This window comes from Plecotus auritus (genome assembly GCF_963455305.1).
Source record: "Plecotus auritus genome assembly, chromosome: 2".
NCBI lineage: Eukaryota > Metazoa > Chordata > Mammalia > Chiroptera > Vespertilionidae > Plecotus > Plecotus auritus.
The window spans coordinates 74192169-74216041 of NC_137771.1; the positions used below are offsets into that span (position 1 = coordinate 74192169).

Sequence of the window (23873 nt, forward strand, 5' to 3'; positions counted from 1 at the left end):
CCACTGCTGAATGTGTTTCAGGAAAATAAGTGAATCAAGAAAGGGAAGAAGGCTTGGAACTTGGAAATAGGAGATTCAAATCAAGGGAGAGGTGAAAAGAATCTCCAGGATAATGGTGAAGGGAAATCCCAAGTCACAGCTGTGCGGTAGGCCTACTTTGGTAACCAGTCCAAATTTCAGCAGATCAAAAGACTCTGGGAGAGATTTCATCAGGAAAATAAAATTGATAGAATTCTGATCGTGTTTGAATTAACTAAGCAGCAATTTCATGAACTGGGGAAACAAGGATTGAATAACAAAAAAGTACATAGAAACTGAGCAAATGTAAAAAAAGAAGAGTAACTATAGTATTTAAAGAAGTGTTCAGGAAAGGAAATGCAGTTGTGAATAGATTTTACAAAGCCAAGGGAGTTTGAATTAAATACAAAATTTTAACAAAGCCTGGTTCTGGGCTGATGGCATTTCCTGGGACACCTGGAAGAAACGACAGAACACCACTTGGGAGGGACATTTCCATATCTAAGCTACATTGAGATCTCACCAGAAAATAAAAATAAAAACAAGTAAACACCAAAACCAGCCAGGTAATCAAACAAACATGCAAAACAAGCGAAAAACACGGAACCAAAAGTTCTGCTGAAGATGAGCTTATAATTAAAAATTATAAAATACATGACTTTTTTTTCTTATCGAGAAGAGATGAAATATATATTAAGTCAGTCATGCCTATAATGTTTGATATTTAAGGGACTTAGGTTGATTATAATGGTAACATTTCTAATTGAGGCAAATTTTACTTATACAGTTTTACACAATACACAATGGCAGCATTTTAAAGTTTTCTTTTAATGCATAAGTCTAATTTTATTTCTCACTGTGATATTTTGATTATTTTCACAGAGTAAAAGGAAATTTGAAAGAGAATGTAGAGAGGCAGAAAAGGCACAACAGAGTTATGAAAGATTGGATAATGATACTAATGCAACGAAGGCAGATGTTGAAAAGGTAAGAAATACTCCAAATAGACTTTGATATCAAAATATTACTTACATATCAAAAGTAGTTGCAGTATTGATATTGGTATTAGAGTTTCCCCAAGAGATATACTGCATCTACATCTAAAATATACAAATATTTGCATACTTTAAATTATACATATTGGTCTGAGAAATTAATCAATATGTGTTAACTTATTTTAATGTCTTTACTGCATTCAAAATGCATAGGGAGATCCTAGCTGCTACTGGGAGTGAGCTTCTGTTCTATTCCAAAATAGTATAGAAGGTTTAAGGTGTGTTGATGGGGGTGTTCAAATGGGGGTTACATAGTATGCTTCCCCAACTTTACAGAGGGAAAACAGGATAAAGCTGTCAGATGTGATATTAGGTGTTTGTTTGTTTGTTTATTCACTCATTCATTAATGTTGGAAAATGGAACTCTCTCTTGTCACTTACTAACTGATTCTGGGCCAGATATTCCTGTAACATAATAATTGGCAGGATCACCCCTGTAACTGCTGCTGCTTTTCCTTCTCCCCTGCTGTATGCTCTTTATCTTAGAACATTTGGCAAAAGTGATGCTGCTGAAATTGGGATTTTCAAATATAGATAAACCTTACTCCACAGTTTTGTATACACAAAGGCCCATCATTGGTATATTTTCTTCTTACGATTTCATAATTTCCTATAGGATCAGAACAAGAAAAAGTAGAAGGAAGAGAAGAATACAGTTGATCCTTAAACAACTCATTGTAAAAAATACACATATAACATTCAAATCCCCCAGAATTTAACTATTGATAGCCTGCTGTTACCAATAACATAAATAGTTGATTAATACATACTTTGTATGTTATATGTACTATAGATCAGTGGTCGCCAACCTTTCAGACCTTACGGACCACCGATTGGCTACTGCTGCTATAGACTGTATTCTTATAATAAAGTAAGCTAGAGAAAAGAAAATGTTGTTAAGAAAATCATTAGGAAGAGAAAATACATTTGCAGTATTTATTTTTTAAAATTCACGTATAAGTGGACCTGTGCAGTTCAAACCTGTGTTGTTCAAGGGCTGACTATAATTTATTTTCTGCCTTTAATTTTCTTTACATTAAAAAAACTCTAAGATTATATAAATTCCAGGTTATAATTACCTTGAAGGTCTTCTAATATAGCTTGTGATGTTTATATCTTGTCTACCCTATTTTTAATTACTTCTACCTCTACTGATAGTCCCTGTCATTGAAAATAATGGTCTTCAGATAGTCTTAGATTTTTTTCAACTTGAACACTTCATTGTATTGACCCCACTTGTCTGACTGTTCAGTTTTAGTTTCCTTGAGGTACCAAAAATATCAAATTTATTTTTTTTTATAGTAGCTTTCTAGATATTTGTAGCAGATTCTTTACTCATAGGTGAACTGTTGTGTTTTTTTCAACTATTCTACATGTGAATTAGCTTCAAGTTATCTTTCATTGTGACTGCTTTCCTTTGGATACTCTTGAATTCATAAATATCCCACTTAAGTATGTTAGCTCAAGGTGGATATAATAATCCAGGTCACTTAAGTATGTTAGCTCAAGGTGGATATAATAATCCAGGTATGGTCAGATCAGTCCTGAATTTGATTACCTCTTTGTTTTGAACACTAAATTTATGTTAATTGTAGCCTAACTGTATATTGACTTTTTGGGCAATCACATTGTGTGGATTGACTCCCACTGAGTTTATGGTTAAATGGAATCCCCATGTCTTTTCATATATGGTGTGGTATGAGAATGTATCTCTCTCTATACTGTGGGTATTTTAAATTCATATGTACATCTGAGTCAATTATTAGATTTGATCTACTGTTAAGATTGTTGGATCCTGATTTTGATAATCTATTTTATTTTTCCTTCTTAGTATCATCATACACATAATGTGTTACCATTACTTGATAAAAATGTGGACCAAAACAGTTGTAAAAAACACTATTTACTTATTTATTTTTTAAATGATTCTTTATTCATAAACTTGATGCAAGTTTATAAAATTTATTGTACATTGTCAAATCTGCAATGAAAAATAAACTCCAAATAAAAAGACGAAGCATGCTAAATGTGCAACTTAAACAACACTATTTATATGGGAGACTCCTTGCTGGTTGACATTGACTTCTTAAGAACTCCTTGATTTATTATCAAACACTGATTATCCTATATAATAAAAGGCTAATATGCAAATCGACCAAACAGCAGAACAACTGGTCGGTAGTAATTCCTTCTTTTTTATGGCAGCATAGTATTCCATTGTGTAGATGTACCATAGTTTTCTGATCCAGTCATCTGCTGACGGGCACCTAGGCTGTTTCCAAATCTTAGCTATTGTAAATTGTGCTGCTATGAACATAGGGGTGCATATATCCTTTCTGATTGGTGTTTCTAGTTTCTTGGGATATATTCCTAGGAGTGGGATTACTGGGTCAAATGGGAGTTCCATTTTCAGTTTTTTGAGAAAACTCCATACTGTTCTCCACAGTGGCTGCACCAGTCTGCATTCCCACCAGCAGTGCACGAGGGTTCCTTTTTCTCCGCATCCTCGCCAGCACTTGTCATTTGTTGACTTGTTGATAATAGCCATTCTGACAGGTGTGAGATGGTACCGCATTGTTGTTTTGATTTGCATCTCTCTGATGATTAGTGACTTTGAGCAGGTTTTCATATGTCTCTTGGCCTTCCTTCTGTCTTCTTTTGAAAAGTGTCTATTTAGATCAGTTGCCCATTTTTTGATTGGGTTGTTTATCTTCTTTTTGTTAAGCTGCATGAGTTCCCTGTAAATGAGTTCCCTTATCGTTGATATCATTGGCAAATATGTTCTCCCATGCAGTGGGCTTTCTTGTTGTTTTATTGATGGTCTCCTTTGCTGTGCAAAAGCTTTTTATTTTGATGTAGTCCCATTTGTTTATCTTCTCTTTAGTTTCCATTGCCCTAGGAGCAGTATCAGTGAAGAAATTGCTTCGGCATATGTCAGAGATTTTCCTGGCTGTGGATTCCTCTAGTATTTTTATGGTTTCTCGTTGTATGTTTAAGTCCTTGATCCATTTTGAGTTTATTTTTGTATATGGTGTAAGTTGGTGGTCTAGTTTCATTTTTTTTGCATGTATCTGTCCAATTTTCCCAACGCCATTTATTGAAGAGACTGTCTTGACTCCATTGTATGTTCATGCCTCCTTTGTCAAATATTAATTGAGCATAGTGATTTGGGTCGATTTCTGGGTTCTGTATTCTATTCCATTGATCTATATGTCTGTTCTTGTGCCAGTACCAGGCTGTTTTGAGAACAGTGGGTTTGTAATAAAGCTTGAAATCTGGTATTGAGATCCCACCTACTTTGTTGTTCTTTCTCAGGATTGCTGTGGCTATTCGGGGTCTTTTTTTATTCCAGATGAATTTTTGGAGAGTTCTTTCTAGGTCTGTGAAATATGCCGTTGGTATTTTAATGGGGAGTGCATTGAATCTATAGATTGCTTTGGGTAGTATGGACATTTTAATGATGTTGATTCTCCCAATGCGTGAACATGGTATGTTCTTCCATCTGTTTACGTATTACTCTGTCTCTTTTTTCAGTGTCATGTAGTTTTCCGCATATAGGTCTTTTACCTCCTTAGTTAAGTTTATTCCTAGGTATCTTAATTTTTTTGGTGCGATGGTAAATGGGATTGCTTTTTAGTCTCTCTTTCTGTAAGTTCACTGTTGGTGTATTGAAATGCCATACATTTCTGGGTGTTAATTTTGTATCCTGCTACATTGCCGAATTCATTTATTAAGTCTATTAGCTTTTTGATGGAGTCTTTTGGGTTTTTTATGTACAATATCATGTCATCTGCAAATAAGGACAGCTTTACTTCTTCTTTTCCAATTTGGATGCCTTTTATTTCTTCTTCTTGTCTAATTGCAATGGCTAATACTTCCAGTACTATGTCAAACAGGAGTGGTGAGAGTGGGCATCCCTGTCTTGTTCCTGTTCTTAGGGGAAATGGTTTTAGTTTTTGCCCATTGAGTATGATGTTAGCTGTGGGTTTATCATATATAGCTTTTATTATGTTGAGGTATGATCCTTCTATTCCCACCTTGCTGAGAGTTTTTATTAAGAAAGGGTGTTGGATTTTGTCAAATGCTTTTTCTGCAGCAATTGATATGACTATGTGATTTTTATCTCTTGATTTGTTTATGTGATGTATCACGTTAATTGATTTAGGATATTGTACCATCCTTGCATTCCTGAGATAAATCCTACTTTGTCATGGTGTATGATCTTTCTGATATAGTGCTGGATCTGATTTGCTAGAATTTTGTTGAGGATTTTTGCATCTACGTTCATGAGGGATATTGTCCTGTAATTCTCTTTCATTGTGTTGTCTTCATCTGGTTTTGGTATTAGGGTGATGCTGGCTTCATAGAAGGAGCTTGGAAGTATTCCTTCTTCTTCAATTTTTTGGAATAGTCTGAGGAGGATAGGTTTTAGTTCTTCCTTGAATGTTTGGTAAAACTCTCCTGTGAAGCTCTCTGGCCCTGGGCTGTTGTTTGCAGGAAGCTCTTTGATGACTGCTTCAATTTCTTCCATAGGTACTGGCATATTGAGCTGTTTAGATTCTTCCTGATTGAGTTTTGGAAGGTTATATTTTTCTAGAAATATGTTCATTTCCTCCAGGTTGTCCAGTTTGTTGGAATAAAGTTGTTCATAGTATTTTTTAACAATCCTTTGTATTTCTGTTGTTATTTCACCTGTTTCATTTCTGATTTTGTTTATTTGTGTCCTCTCGCATTGCTTCTTGGTGAGCCTGGCTAGAGGTTCATCAATCTTGTTTATCCTTTCAAAGAACCAGCTCTTGGTTTTGTTGATCTTTTATATTGTTTTTTTGGTCTCTATGTCGTTTATCTCCGCACTGATCTTTATTATTTCCTTCCTTCTGCTTACACTGGGCTTTTCTTGTTGCTCTCTTTCTAACTCTTTGAGTTGTAGGGTTAGGTAATTTATTACCATTATTCCTTGTTTTTTTTAGTAGGCTTGTAGAGCTATGAACTTCCCTCTCAAGACTGCTTTCACTGTGTCCCATAGATTTTGGATTGTTGTGTTTTCATTGTCATTTGTTGCCATGATATTTTTTATTTCTTCCTTGATCTCTCTGGTAACCCATTCATTGTTTAATAGCATGCTGTTTAGTCTCCATGTGTTTGATTTTTTTGGGTTGTTTTTACTGTAGTTGATTTGCTGTTTAATGCCACTGTGATCTGAGAAGATGCTTGATATGATTTCTATCTTCTTGAATTTGAAGAGACTTTGCCTATGACCCAACATATGGTCTATCTTTGAAAATGACCCATGTGCACTTGAGAAGAATGTATATTCTGTGGCTTTGGGGTGAAATGTTCTGAAGATGTCAATTAATTCCATCTGGTCTAGTAAGTCATTTAGGATTGATGTTTCTTTGCTGATTTTTTGTTTAGAGGATTTCTCCAATGGAGATAGTGGGGTATTAAAGTCTTCTACTATGATTGTATTGCTGTCAATCTCTCCTTTGATATCCTCCAGGAGTTTTTTTTATGTATTTGGGTGCTCCTGTATTGGGTGCTGTGTATGTTTACCAGAGTTATTTCTTCTTGTTGGATTGCTCCCTTTAGTATTATGAAGTGGCCTTCCTTATCTCTTGTTATGTCCTTCACTTTGAGATCTAATTTGTCAGATATAAGTATTGCTACCCCAGCTTTTTTTTTTTCATTTCCATTCTCCTGAAAAACCTTTTTCCATCCCTTCACTCTCAGTCTGTGTGCGTCTTTTTTTCTGAGGTGTGTTTCTTGTAGACAGCATATATATAGGTCGTGTTTTCTTATCCAATCCATTACCATATGTCTTTTGATTGAGGCATTTAATCCATTTACATTTAAAGTTATTATTGATAGGTATTTATTTGTCACCATTTTTATTCTTTACCCCTGTGTTCCTTCTTCGCTTCCTATTTCTTTTTTTTACAGCAGACCCTTTAGCATTTCTTGCATTGCTGGTTTGGTGGTAATAAATTCCCTTAGTCCTTTTTTGTCTGTGAAGCTCCTGATTTCACCTTCAATTTTGATTGATAGCCTTGCTGGGTACAGTATTCTTGGATTCAGACCCTTTCTTTGCATGTCTTTGTATATTTCATTCCATTCCCTTCTGGCCTGATGAGCTTCTGTTGAGAAATCAGTTGCTAGTCTGATGGGGGTTCCTTTGTAGGTAACTTTCTGTCTCTTTCTGGCTGCTTTTAAGATTCTTACTCTGTCGTTGGTGTTTGCCAGTTTAATTATAATGTGGCTTGGCATTGGTCTTTTGGGTTTCATTTTGCTTGGGACTCTTTGAGCTTCTTGGATTTGTGTGCATTTTTTCTTCCCTATATCAGGGAAATTTTCTGTCATTATTTCTTCAAACAGGTTTTCTATTCCTTCCTCAGTGTCCTCTCCTTTTGGAACCCCTATTATGCGGATGTTGTTTTGTTTCGTGTTGTCCCAAAGTTCCCTTAGGCTCTCCTCCTGCTTTTTAATTTTTTTTTCTCAAAGCTGCTCTACTTGGGTATTTTTTTTTACCTTATCTTCTAGCTCACTGATGCGGTCCTCTGCTTCTTCTAGTCTACTCTTGATGCTTTCTATTGAGTTCTTTACAGCAGCGATGTCATTTTTCATTTCCTCTTGGTTCTTACTCATATTTCGAATTTGTCTTCCATTCTTTTCAGTCACCTTATGACCATTTCTCTGAATTCTTTCTCTGGCATGCTGCTTGCGTTCATTTCATTTACTTCCTTTTCTGGTGATGCCTTCTTTTCTTTCATATGCGTGCTGTTTCTTTGTCTCCCCATGGTTTCTCTTCTCCGGGTGTCTGGTTATGTAGTTCTCTCTCTCCTTTCCATGAGGGAGTATAGAGCTCCTCTGAATCCGTGTGTTTGCGCCAATTGGGGACCAGTGTTCTGGGGTTCACAGCTGTTTTGTGGGTGCTGCAGTTGTAGATTTTCAGGCTTTCGATAACATCCACTTTCCCCTTCAAGATGGCGCGGTCTCCACTCTCGAGCTGGTGGCTCTGGGAGGGAACCCAGTAGCAGTGGGGGCTGCCTGGTCATGGGAGCCCCATCCAGCAGTCCCCCACCTTCTCCTGGAGTATAGCTCTCCCTTAACTCACCAGCAGATACTCCCCTTGCGACCCTCAGCTCTTCTTTCTATCTGCTCCGGGACAAGACTCGGGACACGTCTGTCTATTCTGCCGCCATTTTTTTCTCCCCTCAATTCTTATTTTGTTTTGTTTTTAATCTGTTTAGAACAGTTGAGAAATTTATTTAAATTCCCCTCTAATAAATCTGTAATTAATGATTTGTGTTAAGTTTGTAGTCTAACATTCTCACCACTGTATATGATACTAAAATGACCTAGTAGAAAAACATTTCTACAGAGCTGAAAATGAACAGAACTATCTATACTAATAATAGGTTAGGTGATCGTCACATACTCACGCATCATGTCCTAATGTTGTCATAAGATGGCCGTGTGCACATCAGGGGCAGGGCCCGGTGTAGGATGCAGGTCGCGGTAGGGGAGGGCAGTTGTGGATGATCAGGCTGGCGGGGGTGGGCTGTTGTGGGCAATCAGGCCGGCAGGGGAGGGCAGTTGTGGGCAATCAGGCCAGCAGGGCAGCAGTTAGGCATCCATCAGGGCGGCGGGGGAGCGGTTAGTGGGCTATCAGGCTGGCTGGCAGAAGTGTTAGGGGCAGTCAGGTAGGCAGGCAGGCAGGTAGGTGAGCTGTTAGGAGCCAGCCGTCCTGGATTATGTGAGGAATGTCCGAGTACCCTGTGGGATCGGGCCTAAACCAACAGTCAGACATCCTCCGAGGGGTCCCAGATTGGAGATGGTGCAGGCTGGGCAGAGGGACACCCTCCTCTCCCTCCCCTCCACTCCATGCACAAATTTCGTGCACTGGGCCTCTAGTTTTATAAATAAGCATTTTTTAAAGTGCCTGCAGTTTTGTATAGAGATGAAAATCATTGTTGACAATTACCTTATCCAAAATCACCTCCTTATCATCTTGGTTTTATTGTGGTTCTGAGTTGGTTGTAAGTGTATCACATTTAAAGAAATGTTTTACTACTAACTTTTTAACTGTTTTAAAATATTCCTGATGCTGTTTTTCTCTTCTGATTAAAAGCTTACTGTTTCAAGCCATAATGTTTTCAAATATTTATTTAAAAATTTTTAACAATCTCAATTCAGTAAGGGGAAACTTTATTTGAATGAATTATTGCAAGGGGGAGTACTCTTGCACTAGGAGAAAGGGAATATTGCCATAGGGAGACTGTTCTTGCTATAAGATCTGCAGTCATCTCCTTAAATTTTAAATGATATCAGTAGAGAAAATCTAGTTTTAGTATAACTTTTACAAAACTGTGTTAGCTCTTAGTTCATTGGAATTATATATTGTAATGTGCTCACCTAGAATTGGGATAGCTTTTGAACACTGTACCAGAATCATTGGCATTAGTCCAGATGGCAGTGATTTTGTTCTTGTGGTAATGATTTGGACCAATTTGCCTCTAGGCCAAACAGCAGTTGAATCTGCGGACGCATATGGCTGATGAAAATAAAAATGAATACGCTGCACAGCTACAAAACTTTAATGGAGAACAACACAAACATTTCTATGTAGTGATTCCTCAGATTTACAAGGTAAACTTTAAATATATGAAAATAATCTAGTTTTAGCATTGTAATACTCTTTAAATGTAAAACTTGAATTTCAGGCATCAATCAGAATTTTTCTAGATTCATTAGTCATCAAGATTGGTGGTAAGAAATTATGATTATGGTTTTGAAAACTAATTATATCCTAACTTTGAACTTACAAGTTTTCCTATAGATTTATTATTAGTGTAGTGAACAGTCCACTAAAACAATGACATTTTCTAAATAAATTTTAATGCTATATTATTAAGCATTATGACATAGGGGGAATTCATTGGAATTGTATATTGTAATCTGCTCACCTAGAATTGGGATGTAGCTTTGTGACACTCTATCAGAATCATTGGCATTAGTCCAGGCATCAGAAATAAATCTTATAAAATGTGTTTGCTAGCCTGATTTTTACCTGCTTGTCTTCCTAGCTGCCAGATCATAAATGTAATTTAGGCATGAGCTTGCCTATAAATCCCATTCATCATCACTTGATGATGGCAGTTGCCAAACACCCTCAGGTAAAGACCACAGAATGTCCATGAAGGTTAAATTGTTACTGTCTATTCTAGAAAGAAGAGAAATTAGAGAAAAGGAATTTAGTGAAAGTGTTGAAAGAAGTTGGATCTTGGAGAGCAGAGCTTATGTGGGAAGAATGTCAGCTCAAATGTACTTTTTTTCTTTGTAAGGCAAGTTAGAGGTACAAGTGAAGCATAGTGAGAGGAGGTGGACTAGAGTGGGTATCAGATTCCGGTCATTTAATCTCGGGTATCTGTCCTGCCACTCCTCACTCTGTGGTGCTTTTCTAGGCTTATTAGCCAAGCCTTTATATTCTTAGGAGACCCTAACGTGGAGATCACCTATTTGCATTTTGGGACTTGGTCCTTTTGTTTAGACCTTGCTGTGGAGCAGTCTAGTCATTTTGTGACAGCGGGAACAGTTATTTTTGTGAAATTGCAGGTCTCAAAATAAATTCCCAAGCTTTAGCACGTAATTAAAGTGGAAAAGTTATATGAAGGCTATTGGAGTTTGGGGATTTGATCAGTGTAGCTGTTTCTCAGGAGAAAGAAAGGTCAATATTGGCAAATAGGAAGTGCCAAAAATGTCTCTTATGTTGTTTGGCTTCATATGTGCCAGCATAATTCTTAGTGGCATGTGCCAATGAATTTTTGAATTGTGAGGATCCCTGATATGTACCTGTGGCTGTTTTCCCTCTTGTGTCCCCAACCCTCAGAGTGACAATACTCTGAGCTGTAGACTGTGAGATAGATCTGTGAACCTATTAGTATGCGGTCAACTGTTGATCCTTGGTCCAGCCAGATCGTACCAAAGTATTCTGAACTAACCTCCTCAGGGTTAGAAGTCTCAGACTTCTGTATGTCATAGCCTAATTTCTTAAAAAGGAAAAAACATGCATCAAAATTTTGTCTTCAAATAAAACTTTTCCTGAAGTATTAACAGCATCTGAAGAAAGGTGGAGGCAGTATGAATCAAGTATGAGAAAGGTGGGTAGGCTGTAGGGGTATCTTTAGACCAGGGGTCGCCAACCCATGGTCCAAGGACCACTGGTGGTCCACGAGGTCCGACTGGTTGTTGACCGCTGCTCTAGATGGTTTGAAAACCAGTGTTACCTGGTTTTTATTTCTTTTGCTATTTAATAGGCTTCAAGTTTTAAGTATTATAAGTCGATAGCACTTGTTAAAAGGCATTAAAAACAGTATAACTCTTATGGTAGAACTTCAATTTTTTTTGTTTTTTTTTTTGTTTTGAGGAGGGCGGGTTGCTTCAGAATGAAGAAAAAGATGTTTTCCTTTTTTTTATTTCTGATTATTAGCAACTCCAGGAAATGGATGAACGAAGGACTATTAAACTCAGTGAGTGTTACAGAGGATTTGCTGACTCAGAACGCAAAGTTATTCCTATCATTTCAAAATGTTTGGAAGGAATGGTTCTTGCAGCAAAATCAGTTGATGAAAGAAGAGTAAGTGCTATATAATTATATTTGAATAACATATTTGGTTTAGGTGTGTGGTTTAAGTTAGTAAAATGAATTGGAAAAAAGGTGAAGAAATTGGTAGTACTTGATTCTAAATTATATCTGTAGAAGAACGTCTGGCAATAGATTGGACTCCTTTGGACTCCAAGGACCATTATAAATACTAAAATTCAAATTGTTTCAAAGAGAGTTCTAACCCTTCCCTCTCCTGCCCCCACTAATTTTTCAGTTATACTGCAAGAGTGTAATTAAGCTGTGACCATGTTATAATACTATATTAAACTATTAGTTTAAAGGTTAGAATAGGAAATGCTCACTGAGATCTAGAGTTGTAAGAGTTGCTTTTAACACAAGAGTTGGCACTTGAACTGGATTTGAAGTGTGGGTAGTGTATGGAATGGTAGCCCATGAAAAAGAAGAAGTAGGGCATTATGAGTAGAAGGAACAGCATAGTTCTGCTCCCCTTGAGGAAATATATCTAATCACATTATTTTTTTATTAAAGCCTAGCAGAGTATTGTACCTGGTAATTTCTCAGTAAATGTTGATTGAATGACCAAAAGGATAATTGGCAGAAACTGAAGATATGTACCACATAGTATTTTAGTCTTCACAGCAACTTGTATTAAATTAGTGAGAATCCTTCCTGTAACAATTGGAATTCTGACTATAGTTTTTAAAAGAAAAGATGATTTTTGGGTTTTTTAATTGGGAATTCAGAGGTACATTTGTATATTGGCAAGGCTGGATCCAAGTTACAAATATAGTAGAGGTCCCTCCTCTATCACTCTTCTTACCCTTTAGCAAATGATTGGTGAGGGTGGCATTAGTGACAAAATTAAGGTATCACTTAAGGATGACTTGACTACATGATAGGCAAAATGTACTATTAACAGAAATCCTATATAACAAAAGGCTATTTTGCAAATTGTTCTCTCAACTGGGAGTTGGACAAGGAGGTTGGCCAGGGGGGCAGGGCCGGCCAACTGCCCATGGCTCCTCCCCCTGGCTAGCCCTGCCCCTAATCAAGCCCCCCCAACCCTGATTGGGGGCGGGGCTGGCCTGCCAACCACCTGTGGCCCCTCCCCCAGCCGGCCAGGCCTGATCAGCCTCGACCTGATCAGCCTCGATCAGGGCAGGCTGGCTGGACTCCACCTGTGCACAAATTTGTGCACCAGGCCTCTAGTAGGGAATAAAAGAAGAGGTGGTTAGGGTGGGTAGGAGTTTATAGGATTAAAGTATTCTGTTTGAAAAAATGAGTTTAAGATGTCATTAGAATATTAGGATAGAGCAGTGATTGGCAAACTGTGGCTTGTGAGCCACATGCGGCTCTTTGGCCCTTTGAGTGTGGCTCTTCCACAAAATACCACAGCCTGGGCGAGTCTATTTTGAAGAAGTGGCGCTAGAAGAAATTTAAGTTTAAAAAATGTGGCTCTCAAAAGAAATTTTAATTGTTGTACTGTTGATATTTGTCTCTGTTTACTAATGAGTTTGCCGACCACTGGGATAGAGTATGTATGTCCAAAAATACAATATAATACTTACGCGAATTTTAAAATTTTAGTTAAATAGTAATGAACTTTATATTTTCAGAGTTGCTTTTTGCGCTCAGTACTGTTTGTGAGATCTTTCTCAGTTGCTCTATTAATATTCCTGAATATGTATTTAATATATTTTATTTATCCTTTCCCCATTGGATGAATGAAAGCTTTTCTACTTGTCTCATACTTTCTTTTATGATTAGATGCCCTTTTATCTGTTCCAAAGGTCAACTTCTTCATAGACATCCCAAAGCAAAAGGCCTTCTTCCTTTGAAACTTCTTGTAATTTCTATTTGGGAATAACCTCTTCTATATTCCCTTGTTTCAGTTAGACCTTTCTTATCAGCTAACTAGTCCTCAGATGAATTTTAGTAGGGTAAAGCTATAGAATGAAAACATTCATGAATATTACAAATTAAGAAAGTGGTAATTTGTTTATAAATTAGCATTGTTTTCTGTTGGGATTAAAATAGGGTTTATTGCGAAGTCACAGGAAGAAATTATTTAACCCTTGGATGCTTACTGTAGAATTATTTCTTTACATTTTTTCTTTTTTCTTTAATGGATTAAAGTTTTGAAAGCTAATGTGGTATTATGAACAAATGGAATGGTTTTTTAAACACGTTTCTTGTGTATAGGACTCTCAAATGGTGGTAGACTCCTTCAAGTCTGGATTTGAACCTCCAGGAGACTTTCCATTTGAAGATTACAGTCAGCATATTTATAGAACCATTTCTGATGGGACTATCAGTGCATCCAAACAGGAAAGTGGGAAGATGGATGTCAAAACCACAGTGGGAAAGGCCAAGGGCAAGTTGTGGCTCTTTGGAAAGAAGCCAAAGGTAAAAGTCATAACGTTTCTCTATGCTACTAATTTTGTTTTAGGTGTCATTTAAATGAATGTAGGTATCGAATGGATAATGGTTTAGTATTAATAGAAAATAAACATGTTGAATGATTCAATTATTTTTCACTTATTAGAAACATAGTTTTATTCTTTAATACTAAAAATTATTTTTAGATTTAACATTTGACCACCACTTAATAATGAATAAAATAATTTGTTAAATGTCTCTTAAATTATATGCTTTTGAAATTTCATTTGTGTATAATTTCAATCAGAATTTTTAAGAAAACATTATGATCTAACTATATGAACACTAAAATTGCAATTCTCAATTGGAATGAATGATTGACCACAGTAATAATAAGTATCAAATTAGGACTTCTAATAAAGTTTTTTTAATCATCCATGTGAATATTTAATGGGAAGGGCTCAACGTTTGTGGTTATTTGAAGTTTTAAAAAATCTCACTCTTCTTGTTGGAACCTGTCTTTGGATATGTTGTTTATTTTAGATAGATAAATCTAGCTCAGCAGGTGAGCAAATGAAATAGAGAAGAGCTTAGTCTTTCTTAACAATTTAGTGATTATAATATTATATCAGTAGGAAAATAGATATGTACTTTTAATCTATGACTATATTAAAGCATACATCATTTTAATACATTTTTATGATTTTGACATGAATGTAGATAAAATTATAATATACCTGTATATTTAAAATCATAATTATAGTTAGTTAAAGCTTTATTCATGCTTTTAATAATATTATCCAGGCAAGAAGTTGAGAATTGAGACTTTATCAGATCAGAGTAGCTAAGAGAGCTTAGATAAATAAGGAATAATGAAATTAAAAGAAAAATAAGGATGAAATAGAAATAGTCTGAGATGAAAGCCACAAATGTAATGAATTTTTTTTGCCTATTTGTGATAATAGTTACAGTTTTAAGATTTTAATATTTTATTTTAATAGACATTACCTATTATAGATAACTTTTACTGTCGCTGCTGCCTTTATTGCTGACAGCTACTGGTTAAGTAAAGGTAGTACTAATATTCTAGAAATCAGAAGACAGTTTTAAAAATCTAGGTCACATTGCTCTAACATTATAATTTGCGTACTCTATATTTCTAATCTGTTGGTAAAAAATGATAAAATGAAGTGGTACATTTTTAAAAGTAAATTTGACTTTTTAAAATGATAGTTTTGGCAAAACTATGTTAACTTTCTTATAATATTTTAAAGAAGCTTTATTTGAGATATATTTTGTGAAAAGTATGTTGCCAAAAATAGAATTTTCATTTAGAAAAAAAACTATGCACATTTGGCTTATTGATTCCTTTCTTTATTTCCATATTAGCCACAGTCCCCACCCTTAACCCCTACTAGTTTATTCACATCCAGTACTCCTAATGGGTCCCAGTTTCTCACATTCTCCATTGAGCCCGTGCATTATTGTATGAATGAAATAAAAACAGGGAAGCCCAGAATTCCTTCTTTCAGAAGTCTCAAAAGAGGGGTAAGTTTAATAATGGGTTAAAATGCATGATGGCCTATTGTGTGTGTAGTGTGGCTTTTAATACTCTCCACCCTCATTATAAGGCTCTCTCTCCTATAAATATGTAGTTTAAAAACACCACAGAATTAAGTATAGCTGCCCTCAAGTTAAAAATAACTCCTCTTTATAACATTTGAAATGCTCAACCATAAAAGAATGGTATTATAAAGAGGGTGCTGGGTACAGTCATATTAGCTATTTTTTTGTTTATGTGAAATCATATGTTCACCATTGTCTTGTAATGTATTGACATTTTTAAGACTTTCAGTAATTTGTCACTGGAGTTACTCATGTAATAATTTGTCACTAATGATGACTTCTGCCAATTTATAAAGCATTATTTTGTTGACAAAAAATCAAGTTCAATTTTAATTGCCCTACTTTTTGAAGCATAAAATACAATTTCTAATAGTTAAATAAAAAATTAAAGATAAACATGTTAAATATCAAGATTGTAGATAAAATTAAGATAATATATTAGAAGATAGCTTATAAATTATAAAGCATATAAAAATAGTAGATATTATTGAGTAATGTTTACATGAAATTTGTTTTCTTAAACTAAAAAAAAAAATAAGGTTTATTTCCCCCCAGAATTTTTTCTTTTTAAAAATTGGGCAGCCTTTGGCATTTACTTAAAACTAAAGATGCTCTGCAAATGAGAAAATTTAGAAAAGTAAAAAGCAAATATTAAACTGTTTCTTAGCAGCAACCATTATACTGCTGATAAATAAATTAGTTATTCCATTTTATTAGACTACTTTTTCTTGTTTATGTTTGATTTTAAGGCTATGTTTATAATAGTCATAGCTCATGATTTATATACATTTATGAGAGTTGTTTGCACATATGAAAACGAAAGATGTGATAACCCAGAGAGTCTGTGTCATATGAAGTCTAATCATTCATTAACAGTAATATACTGTAGTTGGGTTCTCTCTTGCTAGTGCTATCTCCCCTCCCTATTCCCCTTTTCCTTTCTGCCTTTCTTCCTTTTCTCTCATTTCTTTCTTTTCTTCTCTTTCCTTCCCTGTTTCGCCTGTCTGTTTTTCTTTCTTTTTGCAGCCCTTCCTGTCTTCAAATTGCTTTAGTTCAGTTTCCATTTTTGGGCAGTGTAGAACATAATAATTTAGGGCATGATTGCATTATTATCTACATTCCTCACCAAACAGTAATGATGTCAGTAATGCAGCAGAAATGTCTTAGTGTATTATGTCTTTTTTTAGACTTCCCTTTTTCCTATAATGAAACCAACTTTTTTACTTCTGCCTTACCTAATTCTGTATGTGGGTGATATTACAGGTAATTAATGACATTTTGAAAAGTCCCGGTGAATGAGTGTGCATTGTACCTATAGGCCAGTGGTCGGCAAACTCATTAGTCAACAGAGCCAAATATCAACAGTACAACGATTGAAATTTCTTTTGAGAGCCACGTTTTTTAAACTTAAACTTCTTCTAACGCCACTTCTTCAAAATAGACTTGCCCAGGCCGTGGTATTTTGTGGAAGAGACACACTCAAGGGGCCAAAGAGCCGCATGTGGCTCGCGAGCCGCAGTTTGCCGACCACGGCTATAGGCAATATGTAATAAGCAATGGAAATCATATTTGGGATTTCTGTTGCCTAAATTTGAGGGTAGAATTAATTCCCAGTTTTCTTCTCTATGATAATTGAGACTACAGTAAATATTGCCTGAATTTGAGGGTAGAATTAATTCCTATCTTCTCTATGATGATTGAGATTACATTAAATATTGTTACATAAGTCATGAGAAATTACTATTTAGTAGCCATATTTTTGTGTAACCGTTTATGGATCCTACACATTGAGTCTACCAGGCCCAATTATAGTACACTACACAGTAGAGTCACGGAATATGAAGTAACTGTACTTCTTTGAAAAAAAGTTTAGGCACTTAGTTCTGTGAGTCCTAGAGAGAGAAGCTTAAATATGTGACATTCATTCTTATTGGAAAAATTTATAGTTAAATTTTATTACTATAAAACTTAGAAGTATTTGCTTGGTCACTGTCTTATTTCCACATATTGCTTTACTTTTAAATATAAGTATATTGGTTTTTTGGAAGGCCTAGTTCCAGAAAGCCAAAATCCTCCCACTTTTTAATTATTTATCATGGCAAAGAAAGAAGCGGTAAGCAAGATAGAAAATATGACAGACAAATCTATTAGGGGATTAGGGGAAAAAGGAGGAAGGAAAGTTTAATTCAGCCTTGGTGTTGAGAAATTGCTTTCTTTTTGATAGGTTATATATATTTCAAAAGTAATCCATAGAGATGTTTTCCTTCCATTTCTCAAAATAGAAAAAAAAAAAGAAACTTTAAGAAGCCACGTTTTGTGTTTTTACATGGATTTACATGTAAGTTTGTTAAACTTACAAAGTAAGTCTTAAGGTTTGTTCCCCCAGGTTTTTTTAAATATATTTTTTATTTATTTCAGAGAGGAAGGGAGAGGGAGAGATAGAAACATCATTGATGACAAAGAATCATTGATTGGCTTCCTCCTGCAGGACCCCTACTGGGGGTGGAGCCCACAACCTGGGCATGTGCCCTGACGGGGTATGTAACCATCTCCTGGTCCATAGTTCGGCACTCAAACCACTGAGGAACATCAGCCAGACTTCCCAATTTTATTGAGAAATAATTGCCATACATCACTGTATAAATTTAGGGTATGCAGGATGATGGTTTGACTAACATATATTGTGAAATGATAACCACAATAGGTTTAATTAACATTTATCATCACATGTAAACATAATAAAAAGAAAGACAAAATGATTTCTTCTTGTGATGACAACTCTTAGGATACACTCAACAAGTTGTATGAAAGAGAACTCACTACTCTATACTAAATCACTTCTAGGCACTTTTTACATTTCCACTAAAATAGCCAGCCACGTAAATTTCCTAAAATAAATTAAATCCCCAGTTGTTTATATAAAAACAGAATATTTTTTAGTCATTTTTTCCAGTTTTGAGAAATAATTGATGTACATCACTGTATAAGTTTAAGATGTACAAGATGGTGATTTGATTTACATATATTGTGAAATGATTAGTGTTAAGTTTTCTTAAAACTGATAAATTGTACCAATTCAAATTAGAAAGTTGTGTTGAGCTATATTTGTTACATAATTTTTCCTAAATGTCCACATTTTGGCTTTCTAAAAATTAATAATTTATTTTTCTTAAAACCTAGTTTACACAGTTTTTAGTATCTTTAAGGGTATGAGAAATGTTATATTGGATCAGTGTTTTTTAATTTGACCATACGTGGACCTTTTCTGAGGGTCTATAATTTCCTTCAAAATCTAACCATTAATGGATATTTGGTGTACTCCTAAAGTTAACTACTTAATTTAGAAATGAATAATTTTTCTCTATATCTACTTCATTTGAGCTTACTGGGTACTTTTTTGGGGGGTTTGGGGGGTAAATTGATCTAGCAATAGCAAGTCCATGTTTTCTGTCTAAGTTATTTAGGATCTTATAAACTTCTAAAGTAATTTGTGTAAGCTTTTATTTATCCAAAGTACAGTTCTCAGAATTTCTTTGTCTTTAAGTGAAATACATCTAATAATATTAATTGCCTGATTTCCTTTTATAGCTCCCTTGTATATTTATTAATACTTAGTGGGTATGTGAAATTTTCTAATTATAAGTATATAATAATTACATATGAGAGTGAGGCGTTTCTGTATTGAACATGAATTACTTTATATATTTCTAATATTTTTACAAAGAACTTGAGTTTTTTGTATCCCCAGAATTTGATTAGCTAAACATTGAAACATCTGATATTTCAGTATATAATTATCTTAATGTTTTTTTCTAAAATATTAATATAGAAACTAAAAAAATAATTTGCATCACTTAGAAATTTAGCTGGTGAAAATTATAAAAGATAAATCAAATACCATAGGTAGTTTGCTTCTTGTCCTGCATATAATTTTGTTTTAATAGCATTTAAAGAAGAGCATGAATATCTTTTAAAAATTTAAACCATTAAATCTCATCAGGAATTTTGTTACAAAGATGTTATGGTTTTATTCCCTGAAACTACTGACAGTCTAAAGAATGTTAAGCTTAATTTGGAAAGGTAATGAATAGCATATGTCATCTTATCATTATAACCATTTATATATGACAAATTCATCAGAGATAAGGGGTAGATATTTTTGTCAGCTATTTATTAAAATTCATAATTTTATGTGAAATTCTACCCGACATCCCCCAAACTGCTTTAAAATATTATGATTTAGAAAACAGGGAATGATAAAAATTTTAGAGGCTGCTAACCAAATGCAATGAATATTAAGTTAACTTTGTACAGCTCTCCTGTGTATTCTTGGTCACAGGGGTGTGTGTGTGTGTATGTGTGTGTGTGTGTGTGTGTGTGTGTGTGTGCGCACTTGCGTGAGCATACTTGTGTACCTGCACATGTGCATGCATCTCACGTGTTTAGTTGGGATGCTAGGTAGATGCAATGCCAGTTGCAGAACCCTGACAACCCACAGAATGTGCATTTTATATACATGTGTAGTATATATAACTATATGGTAATACTCTGGCTATGTCATTTCATATTTTCAGAAAGACTAAATTTTAACCAGTTTTCTAAAAATTCAAGTTATATTATCAGTGTTGCTTTCAAGCATGTAGATTTCAGAATAAAAACTGAAAAATAGAAGCTATATCTTCAAAGCAAAATTCAGTCCATATACTTGTGTCTATTAGGAAATACGTATGAGGAACTTGAATCTAAGTGAATCTAAGTGATTGGTAATAATGTGTTTTTAATGTGTCTGTACATTTTAAAAAGCACCTTAAAACTAAAGTAGGAATGTTACCCTCACCTAAAACCTACCCTACGGTATTTTAAACTATAAAAATTCAGAAAATGGTGTTTTGTTTAATACATTGGAAAGAGCATTCCATTTTTAAATCTTTTATATAAGATTTCTTTTAAAATGGCTGTTAAATCTTTTATATTCAAATTTTCAAATACTAGTATTTTGAGAATGAAGAGCTAAATAAGTGAAATTCACTTATGTAAAAATTCTCCTTTAAAGAAGAAAATACATGATTACTGATAGAATGATTACCAGTTACTTTTGAGTTTTAGTTGCATATACAAAATATCTGCCCATTATCATCATTGTATTTTGTTTTGTTTGTTTTTTTTTGCAGATAATTTACTTTCAAAAAATGTGCTTAAAATTGTTTTTCTGGCATAATTGTTTGGATTATGAAATGTACATGATTTATTTTAACATTGTAAAATATATATATAGGTTATTGCATCTTCTATATTATGGTTTCATGTGAATAATTTACCATTTCTTTCTGTTTTCCATTGAACTATTCAGTGGTCGGGGAAGATGGTAAGCCTTATGTGCTAATCTGTATACTGTGCCAACTTTAAATAATATCAAATCATTATTTTGTTTAAAGTCAAAACAAATAATAAGGTACAGCTCCACATTTTCATCTTATATGTTTTTCTTTTTATAATTTAATCTATATAGAGTCCAACAAATGCCAGTACCTCTTGATATCATAAAAATTCAAAAATAATGTGGTTAACCTGTAATCAACCCATTAAGTTCTTGAATGTTATTGAGTGTAGTCCTTGTCATGTTATCATGTTACAGAGAATAAAATTATAGTTAAAGTAGTGGCCCGATGGACGAATTCATGCACATTGAAAGGAAATTAATTAGAAGAAATATTTTAATATTGCTATTCACCCTTTCTCTATAATGGAAGTGTCAACCAAATTCACGATCAACAATGACAGATGGAAACACAGGCATGCGATTGGCGCCAGCTAGAGCTTTACATGTATCACACATGTGCGAGTCAACTTAACCTTTTATAGATATAGAATAAACTTGCTTAATTAGACCTGCTTTCTGATTTAGCTAAACTTTTTTCAGCCCAGTGAAGCACCCCAACTTCACTTTCCGGTAATTGTCAGCAACAGAGCAGTAAATATCAACATGAAGCAGATTATCATTATAGATCACGCAGGGAGAACAAAGGGTAAAATATTTAGCTGCAGCAGAGTTTGACTATATTCTGCGCAGTGAGGAAACCTGAAGGCATTTTCAAGGTCCACCATTTCTTCTTTTCAGTCAAGTTTCTAAGCTTTCTAAATCTCCATTTTCCAGCTAATGAAAATAAAATAGGATTCCACCGAGTCTCCTATCTACCTACTCCAGGACTTCTGTGAGGATCAAATGAGATGAGGCACGGGAAAATGCTTCACAGAAATTTGGTTAAAGTGTGAAATGTTTCCACCTGGCTATGAAGCAAGTCGTGTTCCTGGGCTGAAGAAACTGTAAGGAGGCTGGTCGCTAGGGAGAGGAAACTGGACGTTGCTATGTGATGTCATTATCCGGACAGATACTTAGCATATTAGGCTTTTATATATATAGATATTATTTTGAAAGTTACATGGCAGAACAAAAGTTTGTTTTTATAGAAGGAAAAATAAATAATTTTTCTTAACACCCTTTTATAAATATTTTATTTTAACCCTCTTCTGAGGATATATTAATTGATTTTTATAGAGAAAGGGAGAGAGACATGGATTGCTTGCCTCCGGCTCATGCCCCAACCAGGGATGGAACCAGAAACTGAAGTATGTGCCCTGACCAGGAATCAAACCTGCAACCTCTTGGTGTACAGGAAGATGCTCTAGCCAACTGTGCCACCCAGCCAGGGCTTTCCTTTTAAACACCCTTTAAAAAAATAATATAAATTTGATTTTTTTCAGAGTTTATGATAGTTTATCATAAGAATCATTGGGTTTTCCAGAAAGTAAGAACGAAAGTTTTTCTACTAATTTATTATAGTCATTGCTTTCTTCTGACAAATCACCTAAATATCGTGCGTGCGTGTGTGTGTGTGTGTGTGTGTGTGTGTGTGTGTGTGTTTCTTTGACAGAAAGAGAGATGTTGTGTGTGTGTGTATGTGTGTGTGTGTGTTTCTTTGACAGAAAGAGAGATGTTCCTTTACACATTTATGTATTTCAGACAAATTAATGGAAGTACATTGTGAAAACCTAAGCCCAAAACTATTGGGTTCTTACATAGTTTCTCATTTTTAGAAAATAAACTGCTGTTTTTCAGACTCTTGCAATTTGGCCTTTTATGAATTCCCTTGTAGGAGAGTTGTTAAATGCATCAGAGGTTTTCTTTACATCCACAGGAAACAGAGTGGAGTTACTTTTCATATTCTAGAGAAGGATAGGTTATAATATCAAAATGAGATATTACATATGCAAGTGTCTAGGATCTAATGTTAATAAATTTGAGAACAAGGTTTGATTAGGGATAAATGGAAATTTGGCAGATTTACTTATAGTTAGTTTTGAGTTTATTATAATACTACCAAATTACATTGGAATACATTTCCTCACTTTATTAAATAGTTTTTCAAAATTTTAATACATATTTAAAAAATATAAATTAGAAAGTTTTATCTCTGGTACATATATAATAGTTTTCAAAATGTGTACCATAAATGAGATTAAATGTGACAATATATAATGATAATTGGCCACTAAATTTCAAGGATAGGAAATTTTGCCATTCATTTAGGCAAATTTGATTGACAGATTCTTATGTATGGTAACTGGTAGATTAAAAAACAACAGCCACTTAGACAAAATGTCCTACTTCATTTTAGACAAGTTTGTTGAATGTCCATAATGTGAAGGCCATTTGGGAAAATTCTAGAGATTCTGGTATTAATTAAATGTTACATTTGATCAGGGCTCATCCTAAAATTGAGTGTTCTCATTTTTCTTAAAGTAAGAGAAGCATTCTTATAATGGTGAAATAAAGCTTTTTAGCTTATGTTATAGGCACAAATGGTCCACAGAGCAAGGATGCATTTATTTTGGGAGCTCCCTTCAGCAACACTTTAAAAACTGAACTTGTATATTCTTAAAATAACCATTTTAAAAGAAGAATGAGATAGGTGTCATCAGTTTTTGGAGGATATAAAAACCATGTAAATATGGGTTTATATCAGATGGAATCAATAGTTGCTAATATTTGCTCCATTGTATAATTTCTAATAAAATAACTAAAGTAACTAATATGATTAATATTTAAGAGATGAATGACATCATTTTAATCAAATTTACATCTAAATACTAACACTTTTCTTATATAAATT

At 34.5% G+C, this 23873-nt stretch overlaps 1 protein-coding gene across 4 annotated transcripts in view; it reads left to right on the forward strand.

The window, feature by feature from the left end:
- Positions 1-23873, forward strand: part of FNBP1L (formin binding protein 1 like) — a 141880-nt gene that overhangs the window by 102552 nt on the left and 15455 nt on the right. For 2 of the 4 annotated variants that reach the window (XM_080655664.1, XM_080655663.1), the window contains exons 6-11: positions 901-1005; positions 9591-9719; positions 11560-11706; positions 13900-14103; positions 15466-15624; positions 21053-21067. In XM_080655664.1, coding sequence (XP_080511790.1) covers positions 901-1005; positions 9591-9719; positions 11560-11706; positions 13900-14103; positions 15466-15624; positions 21053-21067 — 759 coding nt within the window. The remainder of the gene's footprint in view (positions 1-900; positions 1006-9590; positions 9720-11559; positions 11707-13899; positions 14104-15465; positions 15625-21052; positions 21068-23873) is intronic. The other 2 variants (XM_080655666.1, XM_080655665.1) reach the window with 1 other exon arrangement.